Genomic DNA, 22875 nt, shown 5'->3' on the forward strand with positions numbered 1-22875 from the left:
GGAGGAGGGGTGATGCAAGCATCCCTGTATCCACCATCACTGGGAATATGCTGGATCAGACCTGAAACCAGTGCAGCACAGGGTCTCTCCCAAAACCCACTGTAACTGCTACCTGGCTATCGCCTATGCTCACTCAAGGCCCTAAGGCTCTATGATCAGCAGGTGGTGAAGCCAGCCAGGCTTGTGTCCTTCCCTTCAGGAGTGCAAGCTCCCCCAGATCCTGGCCAGGCCCATAGATGCAGTCCAGGAGCCAGAACCTGCAGTCATAAACCTTAGAAATCTACCTGGTGCTCTATTCTACTGCAGCTGAGCTGGTACTCTAACCACCAAAGTCTCTTCCACTCTTCCCTACCCTTTCCCCAGGCAGAAGAGTCACTCCTCATGTCCACCGCCACCGCAGGCCCACAGGAGGTACTGCCAGGCTACTGCCAATATTCACTTAAAGGCCCAAGGGCTCTTCAGTCAGTTTGTGGGACTCATCCTTCAACGCAGTGGACTCCCCTCTAGCCCAGGGTAGGTCCAGAAGTGCTGCCCAAGACCCAGGGCCTGGAATCAGGGACTCTAACAGCCCACTTTTTGCTCTGCCCCCACTGTGGCCAAGCTGATGCCTAAGCTGCAAGACAAAGTCCCCTTTATGCTTCCCTCTGCTTTTCTCTCTGAGTCTCTCCTCATAGCCACCACAGCTGTGAATGTGCTGGGTCACACCTGAAGCCAGCATGTCTCAGAGTCTAACTCAAGGCCCACAGTGTGTACTACCTGATTACCACTGCTGATTATTCAGGGCCCAAGGGCTCTTTGGTTAGCCAGTGATTAATCTTGCCAAGGACTGAGCTCTTCCCTTCAATGCAGCAGGTTCCCTTGTAGACCAGAGTGTGTCTAGAAATGTCATCCAGCAGCTAGGGCCTGGAAAGGGGGTCTCAGGACTCTGCCCAATGCTCTACCCTACTGTGGCTGAGCTGGTATCCAAGTTGCAAGACAAAGTGCTCTTTACCCTCTCATCTTCTCAAGTGGAAGGAAGGGGTCTCTTTTGGAGCTACAAGCTCTGCTGCCTGGGGTTAAGGGTGGAGTAACACAAAGCACTCCTTTGGCTGCCCCAGCTGGTATTTCACTAGGTTGTGTGTCCCCCCAAGTCCACTGGCTCCAAGCCCAGCAGAGCACTAGAACTTGCCTACGAGTTGCATTCCTTGTGGCCTAGATTGCCTTTCAAGTTTATTTAGGACCCCAGGGCACTTTTAGCCCATGATGGTGAGGCTTGCCAAAACTCAGGTTCTGGCTGCTGGGATGGGCGATTCCTGTCTGGCTAGGCTCCCTCTGTGGGCACCATCTGAGTTCTGCCTGGAGTTGGCAGCACTGAGTTCCAAGGCAAAGTCCCACAAATCACTGCATCTTCCCTCTCCCAAGAACTTAGATTCTCTCTCTGTGCCGTGTGGCCACTGAAGGGGGTTTGGCATGGGTAGCATCAACAATTCAAGACTGTTTTGTATAACCTCTTCAATGCCTCTTTCAGTGATACGAAGTTAAAATCAGGTACTGTTTTTGCTTATTTGATTTTTGCCTCTTATGAAGATGCTTTGTTTGTGCAGATTGTTGTTAAATTTGGTGTTCCTTTGGGGAAGACGACTGGTGGAGGCTTCTATTCAGCCATCTTGCTCTCTCTCCCTGTCTTAATAATTCTTTTGAATGCATTAGTCTCTTAAATTATGTAGAAAACAAAATTTTATGTTACAATAATACTAGCTTTCAGACTAGTACTGGCTTTGTAAAATGTATTAGTCTCTTAAATCATGCAGAAAACAAGCAGTAAAGTTAAAATCAGTGTTACAATAATACTAGCTATTATAATTGCTCATGTATTTTCCTTTATGAGACCTTTATTTTTTAAATATGGCTTCAAGTTACTGTCTAGTGTCCTTTCATTTCACCCTGCAGGACTCCCTTGAGCATTTCTTACAGGGCAGGTCTACTAGCAATAAACTCCTTCAGCATTTTAAAATCTAGGAATGTCTTAATTTCTCTCTCACTTTTGAAAGATAGTTTTGCCAGATAGAGGATTCTTGGTTGATGAGCTTGTTTAAATTCTCTTTTAGCACTTTGAATATATCAGCCCATCAACTCTGGCCTGCAAAATTTCTGATGAGAAATCTACTGATTATTTTATTGATAGTCCGCTGTATATGAAAAGTCCCTTCTCAGTTGCAACTTTTAAGCTTCCCTCTTTATCTTTGCCTTTTGAACTTTTGATTATAATGTGTCTCCTCAGTGTGGATCTCTTTGAGTTGATTTTACTTAGAGTTCATACTTGGATATTTATATTCATGTCCTTCATCAAATTTGAGGAGTTTTCAGCCATTATTTCTTCAAATGTTCTCTCATCATTTCTTCAAAATTTCTGTCACTCTTCTCCTTCTGAGACTCTCACAATGCATATGTTTGTCAGCTTGATGTTTTCCTATAGTTTTCTTAGACTCCGTTCACTTTTCTTTAAGCTTTTTCCTTTCTGTCCCTTAAACTCAATGATTTCCATTGTCCTATCTTCAATTTCACTGATTCTCTCTTCCACCTTCTCAAATATGCCTTTGAAGCCCTCTGGTGGATTTTAAAGTTTCAGTTACTATATTTTCAGCTCCAGAATAATTTTAAATTTACTTTTAGATTTCTCATCTCTTTACTGATATTTTCATTTCATTCATATATTGTTTCTTGACTTTTTCTACATCTTTCTTTAGTTCTTTGTATGTCTTGAAGACAGTTGTTGTAAAGTCTTTGCTTGGTAGATCTACCATCAGATATTTTTCAGAGATAGTTTCTGTTGGTTTATTTTTTCCCTCTGAATGGGTCACACTTTCCTTTTTGTATGCCTTGTAATTTTTTGTTAAAAAGTGGACATTTCAATTTACATTTGAATTGGACATTTGTATGGTAGCTCTGGAAATCATACTCTCCTCCTTCTCTAGAGTTTCCGGTTTTTGTTATTTTTTAAAAATTGTTGTAGGCTGCCTCCGTGCTGAGGCTCAGCCTGAGGTGTAAACTTAAGGTCTTCTCAGGTCTTTTCTAAGCCTTATTCTGGGTATGCATGGTCACTTTCTAATTTCCTCCGTATATGCAGTTGTTTTTGAATGTTTTAGTTTTTAATGTCTGGCTCACAAAAGCAGAAAAAGAAGAAAATGAAGGGGAAAATGATCACTGGCCCTTTACATATCCTGAAAATAACTTCAGTCAGAGGAAGAGGGGTTTGCAACAATGGGAGGAAGTATAACAATGCCCAGACACTTCTTTATTTGCACTTTTGTGATCAGAAGCAGCAATCAGCAATCAGAGCATAGAACCTCAATATTTGAAGGACACCCTGGCTCCTACAAGCTGTGTAAACTGCTCCAAGAACACATGCACACCGGCCCGGCACGGGGCTGGGGCATGGGTAGCTGCTACTGTGCTAAAAGCTAAAATAAACATAAATTAACTGCAATTTACCATCCAAGACCTCCCCTGGAAGATGCAAATTTTTAATAGACTGCAGAGTTCCAAAATAATTATAGCAGACAGATTATACCAGTGCAGTTGTTGTCCAGGTGGGGATATAGATTCCTGGTGCTTCCTACTCCACCATCTTCCCAGAATCTACTCTCTGCTTTGTTTTTGTTGTTTGTTGTTGTTGAAGTTTATAAAACTGGTTTAGTATATAGGCTTTTAGAGCTTGCTTTTCCATTGAGCATTGTGCTCAATGGGTTGTCACATATTCTTTGGGGTAAATATATCACAGTTTATCCATCCCCTTGATGCCATCAGGGCTTTTTCCAGTTTTTGTTTTTCTTCTTTGTTTTTTACTTTTGTGAACAGTGTTATTATGAACATTCTTACACATGTCTCCTGAGACTTATTACAAAAGTTTCTCTTGGGTATATACCTAGGAATGGAATTGTTAGGCCCTAAGATATGTGGGCATTCAACTTTGAAAAGAAAATTCCAAATTGGTTTTCCAAAATACTCACACCAATTATATTCCCACAAGCAATGAATAAGAGATCCCATTGATGCACAATTTATCTAACTCTGAATGTTGTTAAACTTAAAAGTTTTTTGTTGGCCAGGTGCAGTGACTCACACTTGTAATCCCAGCACTTTGGGAAGCCAAGTCAGGAGGATTGCTTCAGCCCAGGAATTCAAGACCAGCCTGGGCAACATAGTGAGATCTCATCTCCACCAAAAAATTTTTTAAAAATGAAAATTAGCCAGTCATGGTGGTGTGCACCTGTGGTGCTATTCAGGAGACTGAGGTGGGAGGATCACTTGAGCCCAGGAGTCTGAGGCTGCAGGGAGCTGTGATCATGTCACTGCACTCCAGCCTGAATGACAGACCAAGACCTTGTCTCAAAAAAAAATTTTTTGTTAATAATTTTTTAGTATAAAATAGTATTTCATAGTGGTCTAGCATTGCATTTCCCTGGACACTCATGAAGTTGAGCATTTCTTTATATGTTATTAGCTGTATGTATATCCTCTTTTGTGAAATGCATATTGTCTTCAGCCTTCTTAACCATTGAATTTTCTAATGTTAACCAATCCTTGCATTCCTATGAGAAACCTAACTTGATTACAGTAAATTATCCTTTTATGCATTACTAGATTTGGTTTATTAATATTTTGTTTAGGATTCTTGCTTCTATATTTATAAGTGAAATGGTCCCATAATTTTTCATTCCTTTACTATCCTTGTTAGGTTTTCAAAATTATACTAGCTTCATAGAATATATTTGGAAGTAGTCCCTCTTTTTCTGGTTTTTGGAAGTATTTGAATAAGATTAGAATGATCTTTTCCTCAAATGCTTGATAGATTTCATCTATAAAGCATATAGGCCTGAAGTTTTCTTATGGGAAGATAAAATTACTGCTTTGATTTATTGATCACTTGTAATGCTAATGTTGCTTTCTATTTCTTAAAATTTGAAGTACTTTTATTTAGAATCCATCCAGTTTATCTGACTTTTCAAATTTATTTGTATGAATCTATTATTCTCTTATTATCATCTTTTAAATCTCTGCTGTATCTGTAATTGTGTCCCCTTTTAATTTACAGTATTATGCATTTTTTCTTTTCAATTCCCCATAGATTTCTCTATTTTGTTAGTCTTGTCAGGAATCATCTTTTGTCTCTGTTGACTGCTCTTAACTATTTCTCTATTTTCTGTTTCATCTATTTTAGCTCTTATGGTCTCCTTTCCCTTTCTTTGCGTTTATTTTGTTCCTCCTCCTGACTTCTTAAATGAGACACTTAGCTTTAAGTTTTAGCCTCCCTGTATTTCTAAAATAAATGTTAAGTCTACACTATGCTACTAGAAGCTCTGTTTTTGCTGCATCTCACAGGTTTTGATTGGTAGTGAGGTTTTTTAAATTTTATTTTTATTTATGGCAAAATATATATAATATGAAAATTTACTATCTTAACCATTTTAAGTGAACTTATTAAAAGTATCACTGATAATAAGTGCATTCTCATTATTGTACAACAATCACCACCATCCATCTCCAAAATTCTTTTTATCTTGCAAAACTTTATACTTATTAAGTATAGTTATTAAACAATAACTCTCCATTCTCCTCTCCCCCCAGCCTCTGGCACCCTCATTCTATGCCAATCTCTATGAAATTAACTATTCTATGTACAACACATAAGTAGAAACATACAGTATTTGTCATTTTGTGATGGGCTTACTTCACTTAGCAGAATGCCCTTAAGGTCCATCCATGTTGTAGCATATGTCAGAATTTCCCTCCGTTTTGAGGCTGAATAATGTTTCATTTTGTGTGTATACATATATATCTACACACACATACATATACACACACACACACACACACACAGTTGTGGGAATGTAAAATGATGCAGCCTCTATCACAAGGGTTCCAACTTTTCTAAATCCTTGCCAGCTTGTTATTTTCTGGAGTTTTCTTTTTGTTTAGTTGTTTTTTTAGTTTTCCTGGTAGTAGCCATCCTAATGGGTGTGAGGTAGTATCTCATGGCAACTTTGATTTGCATGCCCTTAATGATTAATGACTTTGAACATCTTTTCATGTGCTTATTAGCCATTTGCTCATCTTTGAGAAATATCTGTTCTAGTTCTTGGCTCATTTTGAAATCAGGTGTTGTTGTTGTTGTTGTTGTTGAGTCATAGGAGTTCTTTATATATTCTGAATGTTAACCTCTTGTCGGGTTGATGATTTACAAATATTTGCTCCTATTCTATGGGTTGCCTTTTCACTCTGTTGACTGTAGCCTTTGATACATACAGGTTTTTAATTTTGATGTCCAATCTATCTATTTTTTTCTTTTGTTGCCTGTAGTTTTGGTATAGAGGTAATGTTTTAATTATCATTTGCTTCTAAATATTTTGAAATTTCTCTGTGATTTCTTCAATATTTCAGTTATTTAAAAGTGTGGTTTTAAATGTACAAATATGGGAATGTAGATAAATATTTATATTTACCTTTTAATTCTAAATGTTTAACTCAGTTGCTTTGTGGTCCAAGAATTTGGTGCATATACTATGTGAAATTAATTTAAATTTATTTTAGTGGCCGAGTATGACATCAAGTTTTGTAAATATTCCATATGTGCTTGAGAAGAATATGTGTGCTCTCATTGTTGGATGAAAACTTCTATACATGCCATTAGATCAAGCTTGTTAACTGTATTGCTTAAATTTTCCGTATCTTTGCTGATTTTATATTTGCTTGATCCTTATTAACTCTTACAACACTTTTTATTTTAATTTATCTTTTGTCTGATAGTCATAGAGTGACACCAGCATGCTCATGGTTAGTATTTACCTGATACATACTTTTTCCTCTATCCCTTTATTTTCAAACTTTCTGTCATTTTAGCCATATCTGTTGAAAATAGTTTATAGCTTTTAAATTTTATCCAAACTGGCAATCTCTTTTACTAGTTAACAAGTTAAGCATATTTACATTTATTGTGAACATTGGTATATTAGAATGTGCTGTCATCTTATTTTTACTGATACATAATATTTTACATATTTATGAGAATATGTAATATTTTGTTATATGCATAGAATGTGTAATGATCAAGTCAGAGTATTTGGGGGTGTCCATCACCTGGAGTGTTTATCATTTCTATGTGTTGGGAACATTTCAAGTCCTCTCTTCTAACTATTGTGAAATATACAATACAGTGCTAACTGTAGTCACCCTACTCTGCTATCAAATATTAGAGCTCATTCCTTCTATCTAATTGTATGTTCGTGCCCACGAACCTTCCTCTTTATTCCTCCCCCACGCACCCACACACATTTCCCAGGCTCTGGTATCTGTCATTCTACTCTCTACCCCCATAAGATCAACTTTTTTAGCTCCCACATATGAACGAGAACACGTAGTGCTTGTCTTGAACTCGTGGCCTCAAGTGATCCTCCTGCCTCAGCCTTCCAAAGTGCTTGGGTTACAAGCAAGAGCCACCACTCCCGGCCCAGTGTTTGTTTTTCTGCGCCTGGCTTGTTTCACTTAACAACCTCCAGTTCATCCATGTTGCTGCAGATGGCATTTCATTTTTTTGGCGGCCAAATATTCCATCGTGTGTATATACTACATCTCCTTTATTCATCTTTTGATGGACACTTAGATTGATTTTGTATCTTTGCTATTGTGAATAGTGCTGTGATAAAGATGCCAGTGCAGGTATACCTTTGATAAACAGATTTATTTCCCTTTGGATAAATTCTAGGTAGTGGCATCATATGGTAGTTCTATTTTTAGTTTTTTGAGAAATCACCATATTGTTTTCCATAGTGGCTATACTAATTTACATTCCCACCAGTGGCATATGAGTTTCTTTTTCTCTGCATCCTTGCTAGCATCTGTTTTGTGTGTGTGTATGTGTGTGTGTGTGTTTACTAATAGCTATTCTAACTGGGATGAGATGATATATCTTTGTCGTATTGATTTGCACTTCCCTTGTGATTCATGATATTGAGCATTTTTTCATATATCTATTGGCCGTTTGTATGTCTTCTTTTGAGAAATGTCTATTCATGTCTTTTGCCCACATTTCAATGGGATTATTTGTTTTATTTTTACTGTTGAGTTGTTTGAGTTTCTTAGATAGTCTGGATATTAGTCCCTTGTCAGATGAATAGTTTGAGAATAATTCTCTCATTCAACAGGTTGTCTCTTCATTGTAGATTGTTTCCTTTGCTGTGCAGAAGCTTTTTAGCTTAATAGAGTCCCATTTGTTTATTTTGTTTTTGTTGGCTGTTCTTTTGAGGTCTTATCCATAAAATTTCTGTAGAGACCAATGTTCTTAAGTATTTCCCCTACGTTTTCTTCTAGTAGCTTTATAGTTTGGGGACTTACATTTAAGTCTTTAATCCATTTTGAGTTGATTTTTGTAAATCATGAGAGATAGGGATCCAGTTTTATTCTTCTGCATATGGAAATCCAATTTTCCCAGCACCATTTATGGAACAGATTGTTCTTTTCTTGTATGTTCTTGGTGCCTTTGTTGAAAATTAGCTGGCTTGAGGCCAGGCATGGTGGCTCACACTTGTAATCTCATCACTTTAGGAGATCAAGGTGGGAGGATCATGCGAGGCCATGAGTTTGAGGCAAGCCTGGGCAACATAGTGAGACCCCTATCTCTACAAAAAATTTAAAAATGTAACCAGGTGTGGTGGGACATGGCTATAGTCCTAGCTATTTAGAAGGCTGAGGTGGGAGGATTGCGTGAGCCCAGGACTTCAAGACTGCAGTGAGTCTTGCACACCATTGCACTCCAGCCTGGGTGGCAGAGCAAGGCCCTACCTCTAAAAACTAATTAATTAAGTAATTAATTTTTAAAAAGAACATTAGCTGGCTGTAAATATATGGATTTATTTCTGGGTTCTCTATTTTGTTTCATTGGTCTTTGTGTCTGTTTTTATGCCAATATCATGCTGTTTGGGTTACTATAGCCTTGAAACATACTTTGAAGTCAGGCAGTGTGATGCCTCCAGCTTTGTTTTTGTTTTTGTTTATGTTTTTGTTTTTACTCAGGATTGCTTTAGCTATTCTGACTTTTTTTTCAGTTACATATGAATTTTATGATTTTTTTCTACTCTTGTGAAAAATGGTCTTGGTATTTTGATAATCATTGCATTAAATCTGCAGATTGCTTTGGGCAGTATGGTCATTTTAATGATATTAATTATCCCAGTCCATAAACATAAAATGTTTTCATTTGTGTCCTCTTCAATTTTTTTCATCAGTTTTGTAGCTTTCCTTGTGCAGGTCTTTCACCTTCTTGGTTAAATTTATTCCTAGGTAGTTTTTTGGTAATTACTGTAAATGAGATTGCCTTCTAGATTTCTTTCTCAGCTAGTTCATTATTTGTATATAGAAACACTACTGATTTTTGTATATTGATTTTATATCCTGTAACTGTACTGAATGCATTTATCATGTCTAAGAGTTTTTTGGTGGAGTCTTTAGGTTTTCCTAGATATAAGATTATGTCATCTGCAGAAAAGAATACTTTGACTTCCTCTTTTCCAATTTGGATGCTTTTTATTTCTTTCTCTTGCCTGATTGCTCTGGCAAGGACTTACAATACTATGTTGAATAGGAGTGGTGAAAGTGGGCATCTTTTTTTTGTTCCAGTTCTTAGAGGAAAGGCTTTCAGCTTTTACCCATTCAGTATGATATTACCTGTGGGTTTGTCATATATGGCCTTTATTATGTTGAGGTATTTTCCTTCTATGCCTAGTTTGCTGCGAGTTTCTAATCATGAAGCAATGCTGAATTTTATTAAGTGCTTTTTCTTCATCTATGAAGATGATTATATGGTTATTGTCTTTCGTTCTTTTGATGTCATATGTTAGTTTTGTTGATTTGCATATGTTGAACCATCCTTGCATCCCTAGTATAAATCCCACTTAATCATGGCATATTATGTTTTTGATGTGCTGTTGGATTTGGCTTGCTAGTATTTTGTTGAGGATTTTTTGCATCTATAGTCATCAGAGATACTGGCCTGTAGTTTTCTTTTGTTGTTGTTGTGTCTTTAGCTGGTTTTGATATTAGAGTAATGCTGGCATCACAGAATGGGTTAGGGAGAATTCTACCCTCTTCAATATTTTGGAATAACTTGAAGATAATTGGTGTTAGTTCTTTGAAAGTTTGTTACAATTTGGCAGTGAGTCTGTCTGGTCCTAGATTTTCCTTTGTTGGGAGGCTTTTTATTACTGGTTCAATTTTATTATGTGTTATTTGTCTGTTCAGGTTCTCTATTTATTTCAGTTCAATCTTGGTAGCTTGCATGTGTCCAGGAATTTATCCATTTCCTCTAGGTTTTCCAGTTTGTCTTAGTGTATAGTTGCTTATAATGGTCTCTATTTCTGTGGTATTCATTGTAATGTATCCTTTTTTCGTTCCTGATTTTGTTCATTTGGGTCCTCTCTCTTTGTTCCTGGTTAGTCTAGATAGCAGTTTACTGATTTTATCTTTTTTAAAAATCAACTTTTCATTTTCTTGGTCCTTTGTAATTTTTTAGTCTCTAGTTTGTTTCTGTTCTGGTATTTATTATTTTTTCCATTCACTAATTTTAGGTTTGGTTTGTTCTTGCTTTTATATTTCCTTAAGGTGTATTATTAGATTGTTAGAAATCTTTCTACTATTTGATGTAAGCACTTATTGCTACAAACTCTCTTTATACTGCTTTTACTATATCCCACAAGTTTTGGTATATTGTTTTTCAATTTTCATTTGTTTCAAGTAAGTTTTAAATTTCCTCCTTAATTTCTTCCTTGACCCATTGGTCATTCAGGTGCATGTTGCTTAATTTTCATGTATTTGAATGGTTTCTAAAATTTCTCTTGTTATTGATTTCTAGTTTTATTCTATTGTAGTCTGAGAAGATACTAAAAATGATTTCAATTATTATTATTATATATTTTTTTGAGATGGAGTTTTGCTCTGTCACCTAGGCTGGAGTGCAGTGGTGTGATCTCTGCTCACTGCATCCTCTGCCTCCTGGGTTTAAGCAATTCTCTGCTTCAGTCTCCCGAGTAGCTGGGATTACAGCCGCCCACCACCATGCCTGGCTAATTTTTTTTGTATTTTTAGTAGAGATGGGGTTTCCTCATCTTGGCCAGGCTGATCTTGAACTCCTGACCCCGTGATCCACCTGCTTCAGCCTCCCAAAGTGCCGGGATTAATTTACTGAGACTTGTTTTGTGTCTTAATATATGATCTGTCCTGGAGAATGTTTCATGCGCTGGCGAGAATAATGTGCATTCTGTGGCTGTCAGATAAAATGTTCACTAAATGCCTAGGTCCATTTAGTCAAATGTGCAGTTTAAATCCAATCTTTTTGTTAATTTTCTGTCTAAATTATCTACATAATGCTGAGAGTGGGGTGTTTACGTTCCAACTGTTATTGTATTGGAGTCTATCTCTCCCTTTAGATCTAATAATATTTGCCACATATATCTGGGTGTTCCAGTGTTGGGTGCACATAGGTTTAGAATTGCTGTATACTCTTGCTAACTTGATCCCTTTGTCATTATATAATGACTTCCTTTATCTCTTTTTTCTATATCTGTTTTTGACTTAAAATTTGTTTTATCTGATATAAGTATAGCTGCTCCTGTTTGCTTTTGGTTTCTGTTTGCATGGAATATCTTTTTTCTTCCGTTTCATTCTGTATATGTCTTTACAGGTAAGATGAGTTTCTTGTAGGCAGCATATAGTTGGTTCATTTTTTTTAAACCATTCAGCCAGTCTATACCTTTTAAATGGAAAGTTTAATCTGTTTACATTCAAGGTTATTATCAATATGTGAGAGCTATTCTTGTCATTGTATTAATTGATTTCTGGCTATTTTGGATATTCTTTGTTCCTACTACCATTGTGGTTTGGTAGTTTTGTGTAATGGTAACATTTGAGTCCTTTCTCTTCCTTATTTGTGTTTGCTCTGCCAGTGAATTTTATACTTTCGTGTGTTTTCATGATGGTAGACATTGTCCTTTCTTTTTCAGGACAATTCAAGAATTTCTTGGAGAGCAGGTCTAGTGGTGATGAATTCTCTCAGCTTTTGCTTATCTGGGAAATACTTTATTTCTCCTTTGTTTATAAGGGATAACTTTGCTGGATATAGTATCCTTGACTAGTAGTTTTTTTTCCTTTTCCAAGAAATTTGAATATATCATCTCATTCTCTCCTGATCTGTAAGGTTTCTGCTGAGAAATCCACTGCTAGTCTCATGGAAGTTCCCTTGTAAGCAACTAGACAATTTTCCCTTGTTGTTTTTAGAATTCTGTCTTTGTCCTTAACTTTTTACAGTTTGACTACAATGTACTGTGAAGAAGACCTTTTTGAATTATATCTGTTTGGGGATCTATGAGCTTCCTGTATCCTGATGTCATAATTGCTTGTTAGACTTGGAAAGTTTCCAGCTAGTATTTTGTGAAATAGGCTTTCCATCCTTTTTGTTTCTTTTGCCTTATGGGACACGAAAAATGTGAACATTTGGCCACTTAATGATGTCCTATATGTCACATAGGCTTTGTTTATTCTTTTTTTAAAGAAAATTTTTGTCTATTTCAAAAGACCTGTCTTCAAGTTCTGAAATTCTTTCTTCTGCTCGATCTAGTCTATTGTTAATGTTTATAAATGTATTTTGTATTTCATTTAATGAATTCTTCAGTTTCAGAATTTCTGTTTGGTTCTTTGTAATGATATCTATCTTCTTAGCAAATTTCTTATTCATATCCTGAGTTTTTTTATTTCTTTGCATTGCTTTTCTGTATTCTCTTGTATCTCACTGAGCTTCTTTAATATTATTTTAAATTCATTGTCTGGTATTATATAAATTTTTTTTATTGGAATCTGTTGCTGAAGAATTATTGTGTTCTTTGGAGGTGTCATATTTCCTTGCTTTTTCATATTTCTTGTGTCCTTACATTGATATCTGTGCATCTGGTGTAATAGTTGCATCTTCCCATTTTTAAAATTTGCTTTTATATGGGAGGACTTTTTCCTGAAGCTATATCTATGGTGTTGGTTGGGTAGGACATTTTGACTTTGATCTTAGACGCATGCAGTAGTGTAGTCTCCATATGATTTCTTCAGCTATAAACAGCATCTGTGGTGTCTGTGATTTTCTCAGTGGCTTAGGGTGGCATTGTTAGTGGAGGCTGTGGTGAAGTTTTTCTGGGGACAAGGATGCCAGGTGATCCTGTCCTTGGGCCCCAGTTGTGGCAGTGGGCCGAGCATGCATGTCCTTGGGTCCCAGGGAGGTGTATACTGGCACTGGTGTTAGTGGGTCCAGAAAGGCCAATTCTTGGGCCTCCAAGTGGCTTGCTCAGGGGACAGTAGCAGTAGTGGTGGGCCAGGCTGGTGGGCAGGATTTCAGTCCCCAGAGAAGTGGGTGTGGCAAAGGTGATGCAATCATTAGCAGTGGTGGGGCAACCCTCGCCTCCTAAGTGGTCTGTGCTGCTCTTGGCAGTGGCTGCAATGAGCTGGGCAGTTCAGTCCCCAGGCCTGCGGGTGGCATGTAAGGGTGGGTGCGACCTATGGTGGTAGCAGGAGATTGAGTGGCCCTGAACTCAGGACCCTGGGAGAAGTTCTCAGGTGCCAATGGTGTTGGAGTGGGCTGGGCAGTTCTCAGGCCCCAGACAGGATACTGGCACTGGGTGGGGGGAACACAGAGCCAGGTCAGGTGGACCTGTCCCCATGCCCTCTGCTGGTGCATGCAGACACTAGCTGTGGTAGGCAAGGGTGGGGTGATCCCTTGGCCCCTGGTGGAATGCTTGGGTTGGGGCAGCATTGGCTGTGCTGCAGCCCTGCTACTGGGGAGGGTGAGGTTGCTTTCAGTGGCAGCAGCCAGATGCAGGCGGCTGACGAATGCTTGCTTCACTCGTATTTCAGCCCTGTTGGCAGCAGCCCACAGTGCAATGGCTGTACATGGAGGATTTTGTCTTCAGGGTGCATGAAAATTTGTGGTGATTTCACTGCCAAGGGCAGTGGGGTTATTGCCAATAGCTCATGCTTCAGCCCTGGTGGCAGCATCCAGCAATGGTGGCGGCTGTGGGAAGGAAATGTCAGTGGGTCTCCAGGGATATGAAGATCCAGAAGCTGTTGAGCCCCTAGGCAGGATGCAGTCTGGTGGAGTCTGGACTCTCGATATCATGCTGTGCTGCAGCTGCTGAGGGATCTGGGGGTGTATGAGATCCCGTGTGAGCTCCCTCTCTGGAGCAATGCCCTCATCCAGGCTCCAGGCAGCTCCCTATGTTAGTCTTAAGGCCTACAAGAGTCTAGAGGCTCTTCTGCGGCTAGGATTGCAGGAATCCATGGTGGGAATGTGGACTTCTGGGCGTCTCTCACTTATCCTTTCATTGCATTGAGGAGCCTGGAGAGGCTCCCAGCCAATCCTGGCCAAGCAGGGTGACTTGCTTCCGTCTCCTTCCTTGCTTTAGGTGTTACCTGTCACTTGTCTGTTGAATTCCTATGTTCTCTCTTGGATGATCTATTCCAAGTGTGATTATCTATCTACCTGCTATTTTTGTCCTTCTTTGTGGAGGAGGAAAGTACCAGATGCCTCTAGTCAGCCATCTTGAAGTCTATTATCTTATTTTCAAAATTTTTACTTGTCCTGGTGTTTTTATATTTGCTTTTTCTCCTTTTTTCCTTTTCAAATACTTAACATTTTAAAAATAAATTTCCCCAATATAACTTTTTTCTCTTTAGCAGTTTAGAACTTGTCCCCTTGTTTTTATTCTTTCAGTAATTACCCCTGAAATCTTATCAAGCATATTTAATACAATAACATTTTAAAATTAAGCTGGCAACCTGGTTTGCACCTATAGTTCCAGCTACTGGGCGGGGGGTGCTGAGGCAGGAGGTTCCCTTGCCCAGGAGTTCAGGACCATCCTGGGCAATATAGCAGGATCCCATCTCTAAAAATAAAAAAATTAAAATTAAAATTAAATGATATTTTTGCTCTCTTCTCAGTCAGCAAAGGCCTTTAGAACTTTTGTGCTTCCATCTCTTTATTCTAGACTTCCATTCTATTGTCAATATTTCAAATTTTTCATCCCCACAAATCAGACACACAAGTATTATTATTTTATATAAACATCACTTACTTGGAATTAATGACATATTTACCATTTTATTTGTTCACCATTCCCTCATGCATGTCAGGATGTTTTTCCCATATCATTCCCCTTCTTCTTAAAGTAAATCCTCCAGAAGTTCCTTTACAGTGGGGCCTTCAGTATAAACTGCTTCAGATTGTGTTTATCTACAAATGTTTCCTTTTATCCTCATTCTTGAATGATAGTTTTGCTGACAACGCAATTCTAAATCAATAATTCTATTCTCTCAACATCTTAAAACTGTTTATCCACTGTCTTCTGGCTTTCGTTGATGTTGGGAAAATCTACCAGTTTAACTGCTCTTCCTTTGTAGGTGTCGTGGGCTTTCTGGCTGCCTTCATGGTATTTGTTTATTTATTTATTTGCCTTTGAAGTTCTGCAGTTCCACTACTATGTGTCTATATGTGGATATCTTTTTATTCATCCTGTTTGGGATACACTGTGCTTCCTGGATCTGTGGAATTGCATTTTTAATCAGTTCTAGAATATTTGCCAATATCATCTCTTTAACCATCACCTTTCCTCCATGCTCTCCCTTTTCTCTTTCTGTGACTCTAATCAGATGTGTATTAAACATTTTCATTCCAGCCTCAGTAGAACTCTGGATACATCCACAAATGTATGCATTTTCTTTTTACCCATGAATAAAGCACTGTCCATTTAATTTATTTTTTTCAACTTACACATTTTTTCATCTCTGAAAGCTTCATATTTGCAAGGCTGTTTCTTCATTCCTGGTCATTTCTTGTATGTTCTTTGTATTGTGTGTTCTTCTCATACCTGCCTAGTTTGTGTTTGGTATTTGGACATTCCAACATCTGTAATTCTTGAGAAGCTATATCCAGCTCTTGAGGTAGCTCTTGAGTCTGCTGCCTCTCACTAATAGGGGTCTGCTCAGTATGTATTTGGCGATCTTTGCTTGTGAGGCCATGCTGCTTGTCCTCTTTGGATTCCAGTGGGTCTGAGTTGGGAATCCAGAAGAAAATTTGCTTCTTTTTCCACTTAGACTTGAGGGTACCCTCATTCAGGACTTCCAAAGTCCTCTTCGAAGGTTTTGGTTAAGAGCCAGTAATCTCAGACTCAGCTTCTCCTCCTCATTGCTGTTCTAAGGATCAAATTCCTCATGACCATGTTGCTATAAGAATGCAGCCTCAGGAAAGCCCCACTTCCCATGACTGCCTGCAAGACTAGGTCAGACCAGTGGTACTCAAGCTCCCATCACACCACACTCCCATGGCTCTGCTTCCCACCTTCAAGGCTTTGGGTGCTAGCTGACCCCACACATACGCCTCACCCTGGGGCTCTGTTCTCATTTGTTTGGTTTTGAGAGCATGGTCTCTGAAAACCTCTCCTACCTTTGAGAGGCCAGCAATGCCTCAAAGGGTGTATGTCATCTGAAGTCTAACCACTGTGGAGTGGGAAGGGCCCTTGGAGCTTCTAGACATTCATAATACTGCTACAATCGTTTTTTCTATCCCAATCACAACATATTGCAATTCCACTTGTTATTTTTACTCTTCTTATTTTAAACCCGCTATTCCCAATCATAGTCTTTTCAAATCGAGATTCTATTGTGGATCTTGTCAGTGTTTTCTGTGCATCTATACAAACTTTTTTATTAGGTGAATAGGATAAAAATCTACACCAGCATTCTGCTACTGGGTCAACCCAAGATCTTTCATATCCATTCATTTGTCCTTTCATTCAGGTAACAGACATTTATTAAGCATATACTCTACTGGGTTCTAGGAATCCCTGACCTCAAAGAGCCTACAGTCATAGAGCCAAATCATTTCTCCCATCCCAGCCAATAGGCAGGATCCTGAGTGCTAATGAGCTTAACACCTAGAGGCAAGTGGGTTAGAAGTCAGAGCACTTGCCTCTTTCAACATTTTGTCCACATTTTGCTGGATGGTAATGGATGTTAAAAGTCACACTTCTCCAAAGCTTCTGCCTCCACTATTTGATATGAGGTTTTGCCTTACAAATGAGTCCCAGGCACCACCTATGTGGACCTGCCTGTGAAATTACCCCCAGCTCTGCATCTGGGCAGTTTGGCTGGTAGATGTCTCCTTGCCAGCTTGTCTCAGTCTACAGGGCATGTCCCAGTGGTCCCCACCCTATTCCCTAGCTCCAAAGCTGTTCTGCCCTGGGGATCATGGCCATCCTGGGGGTCCACACCCAGCCAGGGGATCTGGGGTGGCCTCACCAAGCTAGTAAAAGAACGGGTCTTTATTCTCCCAGGTATAAAATGGACACCTGATGAGAATGGAGTCATTACTTTTGACTGCCGAAACCGCGGCTGGTAAGAGCTCATAGGGGAAAGGTCTGCGTCCCGGGTATTTATCTCATAGCTTTTGGGTTTTGCCTTGTCCTCCTCCACTCCCACCCCCTCTCCCACCACCACTCAAGGGCCTTGGGTGTGTAGAACCCTAACCCGACACAAGAGCAGGAAAAGGGCCAGCGTTCCTCCCTTCCCTCTACAACTGCCTTGCTCCAGGACTGATCATATTTGTCTTTCCCAACCTAAACCTCCTTCCAGGACACTGAGCTGTCTCCACATCAACCTTTTGTTAAGCTCTCCTCTCCTTCAACACCCCTTTTTTGGCAAGTTTGTAACAGAATCTGAAACCCAGCTCTCTCCCTTTCTGCTGCCAGCCCCTCAGGGACCCTGGTTGGTCTAAATCAAAAGGAACAAGGGTTACATCCACCTGGCCTGTTAGATGGGCACATCCCCAATCACTGCCACCCCAGATGGCTTCCGCACTGTGTCGAGTGGTTATGAAACATGTAAAACCTGGCATAGATGGGTTGCCCTGAACTTTGGGTGGGCTCGAGCCAGCATCTGAAGAGAAATAACTGCAGACCCCTTGGTCAGGTATTGGTTCTGGCTTTGGTTTTCCCATCTTTCCCTTTCTTCCTTCAGGTACATTCAAGCTGCTACTTCTCCCAAGGACATAGTGATTTTGGTGGACGTGAGCGGCAGTATGAAGGGGCTGAGGATGACTATTGCCAAGCACACCATCACCACCATCTTGGACACCCTGGGGGAGAATGACTTTGTTAATATCATTGCGGTAAATGTGCCTTCCTGTTCTAGAATAGCTCTCACTTGCTCTAGAAATCATACACAGATACCAAGGTGACCCACAACCCCTGACCACCCAGTGACCTGCGTGAGTGTCTTTGCTGGGCCTGGACTTTGCAACCTGATGCTGTTTATTCTCCTCCCACCTCCCCTCAACTCACTGCAACTGCAGTACAATGACTACGTCCATTACATCGAGCCTTGTTTTAAAGGGATCCTTGTCCAGGCGGATCGAGACAATCGAGAGGTGAGTGTCCACTGTGGCCTGAGACTTCCAAGCCCCTGCTCTTGTCTGGATGGTGGGCAGTTGTTTCTGTGGCCCCTTTTGCTTATTCCCATAGTACCTGGAATGAGAGCAGAGCACGTTACCCATGCAAACAATCCAGGGAACCACCTTGTAAACACACTGTTGCTTATCAGAGCAAACAGTGAGCAGATAGAGACCTCATACCAAAGGGAACCTTCCTTATTCAGGACTGGTTTTTCACCCTGGGGATTCTATAGGACTCAATTTCCCCTTTTGCCTCCCACCTGGGCCTTTCCATTATGTCAGTTTTCATGAGAAGCTTCCCTGAAAGGAGGATAAATTTAAACTTCATTGAGTGTCGTCCTTTTCTCTGGTAAAAGACCAAGGAGGAGAGGACATGGCAATAATTTTTTAAAGAGAGCTTTTGCACATCATAGATTCCTCCCTCTGTGACGGAGGAGTTGGGGTTTGAGTTCCTCTTGAAGCCAGGCCTCTGCCCTGGACACCTCCACACTTTCTGCTGTGAAGTGCGCACCCCTGGGCGGCGGGCTGCAGGCTGTTTTCTGGGAGCCGAGGTTACCCTGCCTCCATCCCAGGACTGTCCTCCCCCTGTACTCAGCTTCACACTTGGCATTTCCCACCAATAGTGGCCATGGGTGTGTACCAAGTCATTCACCCTCTCTCAGTTTATCTTGGGGACATTTGAGAAACACCTATTATAGAGGACCAGTCCATGAACTTAGCTGCATCATGGAGACACAGGCCCTGCAATCATGTCCTTCGGGATGTCCGTAAACAGCCTCCTAAATTAACACCAAACATGAAGCTCCACTGGCCCACTCAACCCCGATGCTTCTCTAATATCTCACCCATGACAGCATTTCAAACTGCTGGTGGAGGAGTTGATGGTCAAAGGTGTGGGAGTCGTGGACCAAGCCCTGAGAGAAGCCTTCCAGATCCTGAAGCAGGTGCCCACTGTGATGAGGCCTGGGAGGGGAGGACTGGGAGGAAGGCGGCAGGTGGAGGGGGGCAGGCTTGGCCTGTGGTCATGGGCACTCCTCTTCCCTACACAGTTCCAAGAGGCCAAGCAAGGAAGCCTCTGCAACCAGGCCATCATGCTCATCAGCGATGGTGCCGTGGAGGACTACGAGCCGGTGTTTGAGAAGTATAACTGGCCAGACTGTAAGGTGACCCTCCCACGGGTGTCCAGGGAGAAAAAAGCTTCTCCTGCTGCCATGGATGGGATCACCAGCAGGGCCCCTAAAAGGATGGCCCCCATTCAAATCTGCTTTCCTATTAGAGCCATTCTTACTTTCAGATACGTTTTAATTGGGTGTTCCAAAATTATGGCAACCCGAGACACAGAGGCCTGATGTAGGAGGTTTGGGGTGAGGGACCAGAATATGGTTTGGGGACATCAGAACTGCCAGGCTGTAAATCTCAGCCTTGCACCTACCCGCAGTCCCCATGGCCCTGGGCAAGTTGCGTTGCTGCCTGGGCCTCAGCGGGTGAAATTGGAGAACCCGAAGACTGAGAAGCACTGGGCCCAACATCCAAGACTCACACAAACAATGTTAACATGACTTACGGCCAGGAATTTTGCTGCTGAGTGCATCTGTGTCTTGTGGGTTAGGTCCGAGTTTTCACTTACCTCATTGGGAGAGAAGTGTCTTTTGCTGACCGCATGAAGTGGATCGCATGCAACAACAAAGGTGAGTGCCGGGCCGGCGGGTGCCTTCCCACCTGCACCTGAGCGCGGGGGACTGGGTTACCCAGCCCTGGAGGTGCTGAGCACAGGCTTCCCCATGGGCCCCTAAGAGGAGCAGCGCTACGTCAAGAACAACAGCTTCAGTCCCTCCTTCGTATTTGGAAAAAGCAAGGTGAGACGATGTCAGCTCTGTCTCCATCCTGCCCCCATTCTTTCTTTCGGCAAATTAAGCCATGGACTCTGGTTCTGCTCCCAGACAAAAAGCAGAGGGTCACTGTTTTCCCTGGAATAGTGTTTTGTGTGTGAATGGTCCTCATCTATCTCTGACCAGACCCCATTGATTCAACAAAAATTCACTGAGCATCCACTATGCACCTGGCACCATTTCCAGGCACCGGGGGACCAAGAGGGATCAGGATGGACTCAGGGTCAGTCTGCCTCTTGGTATTGTCCAGCAGGGAGACATACGAGTAAACCACCACCCATGATACAGCCTGAAATGTGCTTTGATGGTGGAGAGACACAGACTGTTCAGGGTGCCGGGGGCCGTGGGGGAGGCACTCTCCAAGTCAGTGGGGCAACTGGAAGGGTGTTCCAGACAGAGGGAACAGCGTGCTGAAAGGGTCTGAGAGCTGCTGGGAGCAGAGAGGTGGTGCTGCATCTCACTGGCGAGGGGGATGGACACGGTGGGAGGTGGGGGCCAGGAGAGCGGAGAGGCCATTCACAGCCTTCTGTGCCATCTGCGCTTTGGAGTGTCACCATGGCTCCAGGGAATAGGCTGTAACACCCACCCCACAACCTGAGCAAGGACAAGGACCAGAGGAAGGAGGAGCGGAGAGGCAGAAATCTCTGCCTCTGATTGGGTTCCCTGAAGAGGCCTAAGAGTGACCGAAGAAAGCTTACAGGGCACTGTTATGAGGTGCTCCTGTGAGGAAGTGGGGAGGGCGGGGCTGGGAGAGGGAGAGGCTGACCCCCAACACCATTGCATCAGGCCCTGCTGCTCCTTTGCGGAGCTCTGGGTGGGACAGCCCCTCAGAGATCTTCCAGGGTGAGGAAGGGTGAGCCTTGGCCTCCCACTGGCCTGCGGCTGCCCCTGGGTAAAGGACACAACTGTGGGGAAGTAGCTCCCTGCTCCCTGGGCCAGTTTCCACAGAGGAGTCGGCTATGAGCCATCTGCAGCTGGGGAGCGTGCAGGCCCTGGCGAGGGGTTCCCAGGGAAGCCCTGCCTTCCACACCCACGTGGCCCTTCCCCACCGCAGGCTACTACACGCAGATCTCAACGCTGGCGGACACCCAGGAGAACGTGATGGAATACCTGCACGTGCTCAGCCGCCCCATGGTCATCAACCACGACCACGACATCATCTGGACAGAGGCCTACATGGACAGCAAGGTGAGGCTGGCAGTAGCTCCCAGCTCGAGAAGCCCACCTCAGAGTTAGGGACCCCAGGGAGCAAGAAGTGACTTCCTGGGTCAGGAAAGAGGTGGGCCTAGCACCTCCTTAGGGAACGTTAAGAAGGGGTGAATGAAGCCGCTTTTCCATGCTTTTCCTTCTCTTTTCCTGACAGCCCTCGGCCCACTAATGGGACCACTGCCCATATGCTGCCTTAGACCCCCAGCAGACCTGCCTGGGGTGCTCTCCACGGACAGGGTCCCTGCTCCGAAGTTGTTCCTCCCTCCTCCCCCACAGTCCTCGCCTCCCTCATCATCCCTCCCTCCCACCCACCCGGGGGAGAAAGGGGTCAGACCAAGAATCCACCATCCCACAGCTGGAACACATGTTCTCCCTTCCTGGGTCCCTGCATTTTCAAAGGACTGCAGGCAGCAATGACTTGCACAAAAGAATGAACATCAAAGGGAGAGCTTCAGATGGGACCTTTTTGGGGAAGGGAGACCTTTCTGCCATTTCTCAAATCCCCATCACATAGGCAGCCACCTGCTTCAGTGATGATGTATCAGGCTGGGCTCCAGAGAGACCCGAAAAGAGTGGCTTAAATAAGATAGAAGTGAATGTCCCCCTTGGGTAAACAAAGCCCAGAGCTGACAACGAGCTCTGTGGTCTGGTCATCAGGGACCCAGGCTCCTCCCTGCCGCCCCCTTTGCCGTCCCAGGGATGTGGCCCTCATGCTCGTGCTCAGGAGACTGGTGGAACATGAGTCAACTGAAACCACACTTAAGCATCAGGCTGTGGAAGGGGAAGGGGGATACTTCATCCCTGTGAAGGAAACTTGCAGGGACTCTTGCCAGAACCCAGAATTCACCTCTCACTGGGCAGAACTCAGTCCCTGTGCTGACAAAGGAGGCTGGGAATGCAACTATGCAGTGGTCAGCTTTCTTCTGAGTTGCTCTGTGTCCAAAAGCAGTGGCATGCTTACCTCCACCTGTTAATAGTAGACACAAGCTATCTGGCCAAATTTGGGATGAAAAGCTCATTAATCTACTTTAAAAGGGCTCCCACAACAAGGCCATGCTCAGCAGATGTCATCTGACCATCACCGACTGCTGCTGAGAAGGGAGGAGCTGGCTGCCTTTGGGCAGGGCTCTCCCTCCCTTGTCCAAGTGTTCATAGGGCCCTGTGTGTCCAGGTTTGATGAGAGGGAGGTGGGTTGGGAGAAGGAGGACAGGAGGAGGGGATCTTCTTTGAGCTGTCTTCCCATGAGCCCTGGCGCCTGCACTTCCTCTC

General features: G+C 42.4%; 1 protein-coding gene across 14 annotated transcripts in view; it reads left to right on the plus strand.

Annotated features, from left to right (window-relative positions):
- Nucleotides 1-22875, plus strand: part of CACNA2D4 (calcium voltage-gated channel auxiliary subunit alpha2delta 4) — a 134815-nt gene that overhangs the window by 22812 nt on the left and 89128 nt on the right. For all 14 annotated transcript variants that reach the window (XR_010120908.1, XR_010120910.1, XR_010120909.1 and 11 more), the window contains 7 exons: nucleotides 17394-17454; nucleotides 18076-18226; nucleotides 18410-18484; nucleotides 19363-19452; nucleotides 19558-19671; nucleotides 20118-20196; nucleotides 21452-21585. Coding sequence is in view for 10 of the 14 variants with exons in the window: in XM_063639856.1 (XP_063495926.1) it covers nucleotides 17394-17454; nucleotides 18076-18226; nucleotides 18410-18484; nucleotides 19363-19452; nucleotides 19558-19671; nucleotides 20118-20196; nucleotides 21452-21585 (704 nt within the window). In the remaining 4 variants the exon portion in view is untranslated. The remainder of the gene's footprint in view (nucleotides 1-17393; nucleotides 17455-18075; nucleotides 18227-18409; nucleotides 18485-19362; nucleotides 19453-19557; nucleotides 19672-20117; nucleotides 20197-21451; nucleotides 21586-22875) is intronic.

The sequence above is a fragment of the Symphalangus syndactylus genome, chromosome 5, assembly GCF_028878055.3.
Source record: "Symphalangus syndactylus isolate Jambi chromosome 5, NHGRI_mSymSyn1-v2.1_pri, whole genome shotgun sequence".
Taxonomy (NCBI): Eukaryota; Metazoa; Chordata; class Mammalia; order Primates; family Hylobatidae; genus Symphalangus; species Symphalangus syndactylus.